Here is a 10,028-nt window from a genome sequence, read left to right on the forward strand (position 1 = left end):
ACTTTCTAAGTGAATTCCAGCACTGGGCAGAGTTAAGGGCTTCTCATGTAAGCTGAATTGCCAGATTCCCCAGAGAATGTAAATCCTGGAGGTAGTCTTTCCTTCTGTCACACTCCAAGGACTTACAGTTTTTTGCCTGGCTCATGGTGTAGAATGCAGCCTGCTGCTTCTTTCAAAGACACTGTGGATTTCAGTTTTCCTGTTGAGTTCCTGCATTGCTTCTTGGAAAAAAGTTCGCAGTGTGAATACCTACACACTACTTTGTCTTTCTAAGTGAGAGAGGCATGTTAACTCTGCCTCCAATCCATCTACTTGGAGAAAAAGAAACCAACTTAGAGTCTATTTTTTCTGATATTAGTATAGCAACTCCAGGTTTATTTTAGTTACTATTTGCATGAAATATCTCTCTTTTTAAAAAAAGTTCACTTCCAACCTCTTTGTATCTTGGGATTGAAAGTGAGTCTCTTGTAAACAGCACATAGTTGGACAATTTAAAATAATTATTCTGCCAATTTCTGTCTTTTGATTGGAGAGCTTAATCTATTTACAGTTAAAATAATTACTGATAAGAAAGTACTTCTGCCGTTTTGCCATTTGTGTTTTGTTTGTCTAATATCTTTTCTCCTCATTTTCTCCATCACTGTCCTCTTTTGTGTTAAGCTGACTTTATTTTTTTGTAGCAAAACATTTGCTTCCCTTCTTATTTCTTTTTTTGTATTTAAAAAAATTATTTTCTGGCTGGGCATGGTACCTCACTCATAATCCCAACACTTTTTAGGAGGCTGAGGTAGGAGGATCACCTGAGCCCAGGAGTCTGAGATCAGTCTGGACAAGATGGCGAGATTCTGTCTCTACAAAAAAATTTAAAAATGTAACTGGGTATAGTGGCTTATGCCTGTAGTCTCAGCTACTTGGGAGGTGGAGGCAGGAAAATCCCTCGAGTTCAGGAGTTTGAGGTTGCAGTGAGCTATGATCACAACACTATGCTCCAGACTTGGTGAGAGAATAAGGCCCCATCTCTAAAAATAAATGAAGAAATAAAATAAAAGTTTTTTCTTTGTATTTACCTAGGAGATTATGTTTTACATCCTAAATTTATAACACTATAGTTTGAATTGATACCCATTTAACTGGAATATCATACACAAACTCCAGTCTATACAGCTCCAATCCCCTCTTTCATGCTGTTGTCACAGAGTACATCTTTATCTATTGCATAACCAAGAAAATAGATTTATAATTATTTTTAATTCATTTGTCTTATAAATTTTGTATAAAATAAAACGTGGAGTTACAACAACCAAAAATACAATAAGACATTTTTATATTTGTCCATGTAGTTATCTTTAGTTGAGATCTTTATATACTCATTAACTTTAAGTTTCTGTCTAGGTTTCTTCCTCTTCAACCTGAAGGACTCCTTTTAGTATTTCATGTAGGGCAGATACTGGTACCAAACTCCCTTAGCTTTCATTTTTCTGAGAATGTCTTAATTTCTTCCTGTTTTTTGAAGGACGGTTTAGCCAAATACAGAATTCTTTTTTTTTTTTTTTTTTTTTGAGATGGAGTCTTGTTCTGTTGCCCAGGCTGGAGTGCAGTGGCACAATCTTGGCTCACTGCAAGCTCCGCCTCCTGGGTTCACGCCATTCTCCTGCCTCAGCCTCCCGACTAGCTGGGACTACAGGTGCCTGCTGCCACACCCAGCTAATTTTTGTATTTTTAGTAGAGACGGGGTTTCACCTTGTTAGCCAGGATGGTCTCAATCTCCTGACCTCATGATCTGCCTGCCTCGGCCTCACAAAGTGCTGGCATTACAGGCATGAGCCACCGTGCCCAGCTGCTGAATACAGAATTCTTAGTTGACAATTTGTTTTCCTTTAAGCATTAAATATACTACCTTACTATATTTAGCCTACATAATTTCTGATAAAAAATTGACAGTTGATCTTATGTGAATCCCATGTATGTGACAAGGTGCTTCTCTTTTGCGGCTTTCAAGTTTCTCTCTTTGATTTTTGACTGATTATAATGTGCCTTTGTGTGGATCTCTCTAAGTTTCTCCAGTTTGAGTTTATTGAGCTTCGTTGATGTGTAGATTCATGTTTTCAACAAATTTGGGCCATTGTTTCTTAAATACTTTTTATGCACATTTCTCTTTGTTTCTTCCTTCTGGGATTTCCATTATGTGTATGTTCAAGTGCTTGATGGTGTCCCACAGGTACCTTAGTCTGTTTACTTTTCCTCTTTTTCTTATTGCTCCTCAAACTGGATAATAGCAATTGTCCTATCTTCAAGTTTGCTGATTATTTCTTCTAGCTTAAATATGCTATTGAACATCTTTAATAAATTTCCCATTTTAGTTATTATACTCTTTAGCTCTAGAATTTCTGTTTGGTAGCTTTTTTCTATTAAAATATGTTTCTCTAAACATTTAAAAAAATTATTGACATTCTCATTTTTTTAATACATCATTTTCCTGATTGCCTTTAGTTTTCCTTTAGTTCTTTGAACATATTTAAGACAGTGGTTTAAAGCCTGTGTTTATTAAGTTCAATACTGGTCTTCCTCAGGGATGGTTTCTGTTGATTTATTTTGTTCTTTTGAGTGGACCATACTTTCTTATTTCTTTGTATACTTTGTGATTTTTTTGTTGAACCTCAGACATGTGGATATTATACAGTCACAATTCTGTAAGTCAAATTTTTTGTCTTCCCAAAAGTTTGTTGTTGTTTTTTATTGTTGAAGTAGACATCCACTTGTTTAGTGATTTTGTAATACTAATTTTATAAAGACTGTATTCTTAGTCATATGTGGTCACTGAAATCTCTATTTCTTTAGCTGTGTTTAGCTAATGTTTTGACAGAGATTTCACTGAATTCCTGGAACACAATACAAAAATCAAAACAAAACAAAACAAAAACTTCAAAAACTAACAAATAACGAAAAAGTCAAAACACAAGTAAACAAGGAAACAAACAAAAAAACCCCCAAACAACCATTTTCATCTCAGTAGGTTGACTCTGTGCTGGGGTACTTCTCCCGTACTTAACCAGGCTTAAACTGAATCTAGACATCAGTCAAAAGTAAAGGGTTAACATCTTTTTGGATCTTTTCTGATCATGCATTTTGCCCCTAGATAAACATGTGATTTTCTAAATTCCCCGGTATATATTGTTTCTTCCGAGTTCCATAGCTTCCCAAAGAAACCTTCCCTGACATTTCCTCTGAGACTTTAGATGCTCTATTATATGTCTCAATAGTAATCTTTTACCCTGAAGAATTTTTGTTAGTCTTACAATATTCTTACACAATAGCTGCCACTTTTTGCCATGAGTAGAATCTGTGTTAAGTGAAACAAAGATTAGCACATTGTGCCAGTCCTTCAGGTAGTCAAGGCAGATTAGAATAGACATACATAATACTTTGTGAATGAGGTTTGCTCTGCACCCTCTGGAACCAGAGACTGGATCTCACACTGGGGATACAGGCTGTCATTTTCAAGACTGCTGGTGAGATGGGGAGAGGGTGGGCAAAGGTAAGTAAAAACATCATGAAGCTTTCCTAATATTTTTGGGTTTTTTTTCTTGTATCAGTGTTTACTTGGTTGCTGAAAAACAATATTTTCTGAAGTTCTAATAAAGTTGATTTTGGGAGTTTCGGGTTGTTTTTTCTTTTCAATTGAGAGTCAGGAGCTTGAAGCTGGCTATTCCACTATTTTCTCATGTTACTCATCCCTGGCCTCTGGATTTTTGATGTGTATTCATCAAGTTTCTCTAGAGGAAGAGAGCCAATAGTATATGTGTATACACACATGCACATGCACACACACACATACACATACATTCCCTTTTATATATACATGAAAGGGAATTTATTAGGGAGAATTGTCTCACATGATTACAAAGGTGAAGTCCCCAAATAGGTTGTCTCCAAGGTGGGAAATGAGAAAAGCTGGTAGTGTAGCTCAGTCCCAGTTCAAAAGCCTCAAGACCAGGGAAGCTGACAGTATAGCTGCCAGTCTGAGGCAGGCTGCTGGTGCAAGCCCTAGAGTCCAAAGGCTGAAGAACTTTGGGTCTGATGTCCAAAGGCAGGAGGAAAAAAAGGATCTCACTCTAGAAGGGAGAGAGAAAAAGAGAGAGAGGAATCTAAGCAAGCTGAATGTCCCCCTTCTGCAAACTTTGTTCTAGCCTCACCCATGGCCTATTGGATGGGCCTCTTCTTCCAGTCCACTGACCTACATGTTAGTCTTTCCTGGAAACAGCCTCACAGACACTCCCAGGAGCAATGCTTCACTGTCCATCTAGGCATCTCTCAATCCAGTCAAGTTGACACCTGTGTTAACCATCACAGGGAGTGTAGTCTCTGTAGGGTTAAATGGAATTAGGGAGATACACATGAGAGAGTGCAAGACTGGCTTGACTTGTTTATAAACAGGACTTACAGCCTAGAGGAAGATGGCCTGGGTTTTGAGAAACTCTTGATGAGGGAGATTTCAAGTTTTCCCATTACTCAAAACTTTTAAGAATTCTCAAACCTGATTAGTCTCGGGAAAGAAGAGCTGAAAGTTTCTTTGGTGTTTCCTTCACTGCATCCCTAGGGTTTCCCCGAACTAACTTTCCTTAGTGAATAATATTACTTAGGGATGCACTGCAGAGTGAAAGAAGGAGGGAAAGAGAAAGAGGGAAACAGTGGGGCATCCCATGGCATTATGATTTCTAGACTTTCTCCTCAGTGTTTGTGTGAAGTCAGTTTTCTCTTTCACTGAGAGTGAAGAAGCAGCAGCTTCCTCTGGCCCACAGAGCAATCTCAGCACTAATCAGTCAGGAGGCAGCCTGGGTCGAGTCCTAGAGAGCCATTCAACTTTTCACTTCAGGGTATTTCTCTGGAGATGAGTGTTTTCCAGGAGTTCTGCTCTGTGAAGGAGAAACTAGGAGAGGCTCAGGATAGAACGTTCTGGGCTTGTTTGCCCTCTAGGATGAGGACATTCAGATTTTATTAAAGAGTAATAGGCTCATCTTCAAATTCTTCTTGCATAGCAGAAAGCACTTTCAACTATTCTCTGACTCAGTGCTTGACATAGGCACAGGTCATTGCTATTGTTAGAACCATCATCTCTCCTTTCTTTTTACTGGGTCCCACGTAAGCAGAGGTTGTGGGAATTCGGACTGAGTTCTTCTATCAAGTTGATCCTTGTTACCCAAATATCATTTTACAAGAGGTCTCAGAGAGAGGACTGAATGATGACTGGGCACTGTGTCAGTGAAGACAGAAGGGAGGGAAAGCAGCTGCCTTCAACATTGGCCATAGCCAAGTGTGCATAGGCTCTGATCATAGATTCATCCTTTAATTGATGAATTCATTTAATTCATTCAGAAATAATACTAGATCATGAGACACAATGAACAAGGATGACAATCTTCTTGCTTTCATGGTGCTTACATTGTAAAATGAATGACAAAATAAACAAAACATAAACATACAATTTCAAGTGATGAAGGCTAAAGAGAAAAGTAGATCTTAGTGAGGAGATAGCGAGTGAAGGATAGTATGTGTTTTTTTAGACAGAATGATGAGGACAATTTCCCTGAACTTGGACACTTAAGCAAAGACCTGAAGGAAGTAAAGGATAAAGCCCAGAAATTCTAAGATACTCAGGAAATGGGGTCTATTTTACGTTAGTGACAGCTGACTCTTTAATTTCTGGTATGATTTTGGGAGAAAAATGTGATTGTATAAGGAACATTGACTTTGAGGATACATCCCAAACTTTCTAATAGAATGAGACCATAGCCTCGATATTTAGGACCTGGGCTGAACCTGGAAGTCACACTTGGTGGCTTTGAGCTCTCCTAGAGGCAAGGTCTGTAGACCTAAATCCTTTTGTTTGCCAGTCCGAGTATGAGGTCAAAGTGGGACAGATAGAGGCTGAGGATAAAAGTTCCTCCTATATATTCTGTCTGAATCTTTCTTCTCTCGCAATGATGAAAAGAGTTGTCAGAGTCTTAGAGAGAGATGGCCAGGTTCAACCCAGGCCAGGTGCTGGTTTGTCAGCCTTCTGTGAGAAGACACATTCACTGAGGACAAAAGTAAGGTAGGCTTTCATCCCCAAGATAGGAGGGAAGAAAGGAGTAATCCATGCAGGGAACCAGCTGACCAGTAGATTGAGAGATCCTCAGTCCTTGCCCTTGAAAATTTATAGATACTCCTCAGGAGACTTCCATACCCTCACTCTCACCAACACACAGCAATAATGATGAAGGTAAAGCAAAAGTTTTAAAATAAACATCCTGTAAATGGAACCTACATTCTGATGAAACAAAGAAATCGAGTAACCAGCTCAGGGGCGTTGGCAGGGAAACTTTTGTATAGAACATGAGACTGGAGCAGGAATTTACAGGATAGAAAATACTTGGCAGACAGAGTAGTTTAGGACCTTCCAGGTGGAAGGGAGTTAGTGGTAGAAATGAACACAGTGTGGTCCTGGAGACTGACTGCTGGCTGTTCAGAGCAGAGTGGGAGGCAGGTGAACTGAGCATTGAGGGTGCAATGGTGCATGCTGGGCAGGGTATAGGCTCTCATGTCTAAGGTATGGCACTGGGGACTGGGATCATCTTCGTGACCAACTCAATTTTCCTCACACATTGTGCATATTTAGAAAAATTGCCACTGACCATATACAGGAATAGTAGAAGACAAATGCCTACCATTCTAGTCATGGTGTGTGGCCTGTGAACAGGAGGGGGATTGCAGAACAGTTTCTACTTCTGTTAAGGTGAGAAGACGTATTAACTCTCTTTTGTTTTCTAGATTTCATGAGTAAAAAGCACTCAGAAGTAAATGTTGGGGAATTACTCTAGCACCACTGAATTTTTTCTCTTAGGCTTCCCTGGCTCCCAAGAAGTACGCTGTATACTTTTTGTGAACTTCTTCTTCTTGTACGCAGTGACAGTGATGGGAAACAGGGTCATCATTGTCACTGTCTGTGTTGATAAACATCTGCAGTCCCCCATGTATTTTTTCCTGGGCCACCTCTGTGTCCTGGAGATCCTGATCACATCCACCGCTGCCCCTTTTATGCTGGGGGGTTGCTGCTTCCAAGCACTCAGATCACGTCTTTGACAGCCTGTGCTGCACAGCTATATTTATACCTTTCTTTGGGTACCTCGGAGTTGGCATTAATGGGAGTGATGGCTGTGGACCATTATGTGGCTGTGTGTAACCCTTTGAGGTACAACATCATTATGAACAGCAGCACATGTGTCTGGATGGTCATTGTGTCATGGGTGTTTGGGTTCCTTTTTCAAATCTGGCCAGTTTATGCCACTTTTCAGCTTACTTTCTGCAAATCAAATGTGTTAGATCATTTTTACTGTGACCGAGGACAATTGCTTAAGGTATCCTGTGAGGACACTCTTTTCACAGAGTTTATTCTTTTTCTAATGGCTGTTTTCATTATCATTGGTTCTTTGATCCCTACGATTGTCTCCTACACCTACATCATCTCCACCATCCTCAAGATCCCGTTAGCCTCTGGCCGGAGGAAATCCTTTTCCACTTGTGCCTCCCACTTCACCTGTGTTGTGATCGGCTACGGCAGCTGCTTGTTTCTCTACATGAAACCCAAGCAAACACAGGCAGCCGAGTATAACTGGATAGCGTCACTGCTGGTTTTAGTGGTGACCCCTTTTCTGAACCCTTTCATCTTCACCCTGAGGAATGACAAATTCATACAGGCCTTTGGAGATGGCATGAAACACTGCTATCAACTCCTCAGAATTTAGCTCTGTCCTGGGGACAATCCTTATCATGGACTTCAGTAATCTCAAGGTACTAATTTAAATCTAAAATGACAGTTCTCATCATCAAATAGTTTGTAATCTACAAGGGATATTTAGGGCATAGACAGTGCTTCAATTCATTATTGGGTGACTTCTATATGGGAAATCTATTTATTCTTTTTAATGTACATAAATACATGTCCCAAAATAAATATGACAAGTGTAAACATCTGAAATACATGAAGATTTTAGAACTCTCAGACTGTGAATGGGAAAAGCAAGAAATGTGATTTATCTGATGTCTGCTGTACTAATTTGATTCTAGATGCCAGAATTATCTTCCCCTTTATTGCCTTATGGTTTCATGGTGTGTTCTCATCGTGTAAGCCTCACTATTGTGTCTCTCAGTGACCTGTGGTCCACCCTCAAGCTTTCAATGTAGTTCCTGCCTCCAATATTCAATGGTGATAGTAACTTTCTATGGGTTTTCTGACTGGAAGTTGTGACAGTGAACTCACTCCCCCATACTGACTGCTTAGCAATCTTCAGGATGAATGTGTTTTGATACAGGTTTAACCCTAATTTGTGCACCTTCTTAGCCATAGATGAAAGGTTTTAGAAAGAAACATTTTTTTTTACCTAATGTCGCCAACATCAAATGAGGGAGCGCAATGGAGGTATGTTCTGGAAGGCGATGTGATAAGGGATAGATGGCTTTGCTGTGTCCTTGGGCTGAGGGTGGATTGGAGAGAGGGCAGAGGGACAGGTGGCCTGTGGCCCCTTTTTCTCTGTCTCACACATTCTTCAATCTTGACATGGTACATTCACCCTCCATGTTCCCTTTGCTATCCCACTTCCTGCTCAGTTTCTTTATTAATTTCATTTATTCTCTCTCTCTCTGTTAGTACCAGATTCATCTCTTTGTTCCTTTTCCCCCTTCATTCACTCACAAAAACCAAGTTTATCAAGCCACCTTCTAGCTCCACACTGAGCTCCCTTAATCCTTATATCTCAGTTTCTGTGTTGCCCCATCATCTCCCTTGTTCCTGTCATACCCACTATTCTCAATTAATATTTCTGTATTGCATGACACAGATTTCTTCTGCATTCTTACACAAGTGATTACACATGTTTGGGGCAACCCAAATGGACATCAAAAGGTGACTACTCATATGATTTATGGCACTTTCATTCAGTTGAACATTACATAACTGTAGGAAGAATGAGGAAGTTTTCTTTGTCATTAAAAGAAAGTACTTCAGGGTACACAGTTGAGAAAGAAAAGCAAAGAGTAGACCAATTTTTTTATGTGTTTCCTTTTTGTAAGAACAAAGCAAAACTCTGTTTATATTTCTATTTGGGTATAGTTGCATGAAGAAATGCCTAGGAGGGAAACCAGGAAATCAGTTATCTTGGGGATGTGTTGGTGGGAATGGCATTCATGGGAATAGTCGGTGAGGGAGGCTGTTTATGATACAGCTGTGTACATTGCTTTCACTGCTACTTCATAATAATGTGTTACCAACTCAAAAATAAAAGACATCATTCTGCTTCTAATTGCCAAGGAAAGTGTGCTTGCTTATCCAAATATCTGATGGTAACAAAGGACATATTTTGACAGAAGAATCTTTAGTAACTCTAGATACTTTGTAATGTTTCTGCAGAGCTGAGCAGTGGTACTGGGAGAATAATAAGGGAGAAGAGATGGAGCTTCACATTTCTCTCATTCCCAGACCTTCACTGCTTTTGTAAGACTATATATTGTTTGGATATTGTGGGGGCTTCTTTTAATTATCCTATGTGTGTTGAAATTATCTTTGTCCAATCTGTTTTGTTTTTACTCTTTGCATCTTAATGAAATCTTCTGTCATATAGAGGTATTCATTTTGCCTTTGTCCGGTTATTACTTTTATGATATATATTTCTGTAATCATTTAAAAAGTTTTTTTCTATCCAAATGACTTAACGAAAGTCCATTGTAATATCTACATGCCCTGACAGAGTAGATGTAACACAATAGTTTTTATTTAAAAAAAGAGAATAATGGGAAAGCATGTGCAAAAGTTTTAAAAAAATATTTTCAGTAATCATATTGATGGAGATAGTATTCCAGGATGGTTATGAGTATAATGTGAAGTAAAGGAAATGTGTCCTTTATTTCAAATAAATATGGAATATTCTATTTCTTAATATAATATGGAGGAGCTTAGGTAAATCTCTATATATGGGCAGACTCAGTGCGTGGGCTCT

General features: G+C 39.1%; 1 protein-coding gene across 1 annotated transcript; it reads left to right on the plus strand.

The window, feature by feature from the left end:
* The first annotated feature begins 6,599 nt into the window (after window positions 1-6,599).
* Window positions 6,600-9,637, plus strand: LOC100967872 (olfactory receptor 9A1-like). The gene is given in 2 exon segments (XM_055115255.2): window positions 6,600-7,078; window positions 7,081-9,637. Coding segments are annotated over 2 exon segments (942 nt in total). The 5' UTR covers window positions 6,600-6,837; the 3' UTR covers window positions 7,782-9,637.
* Window positions 9,638-10,028: the final 391 nt, after the last annotated feature.

This window comes from Pan paniscus, chromosome 6 (assembly GCF_029289425.2).
Source record: "Pan paniscus chromosome 6, NHGRI_mPanPan1-v2.0_pri, whole genome shotgun sequence".
Classification (NCBI taxonomy): domain Eukaryota; kingdom Metazoa; phylum Chordata; class Mammalia; order Primates; family Hominidae; genus Pan; species Pan paniscus.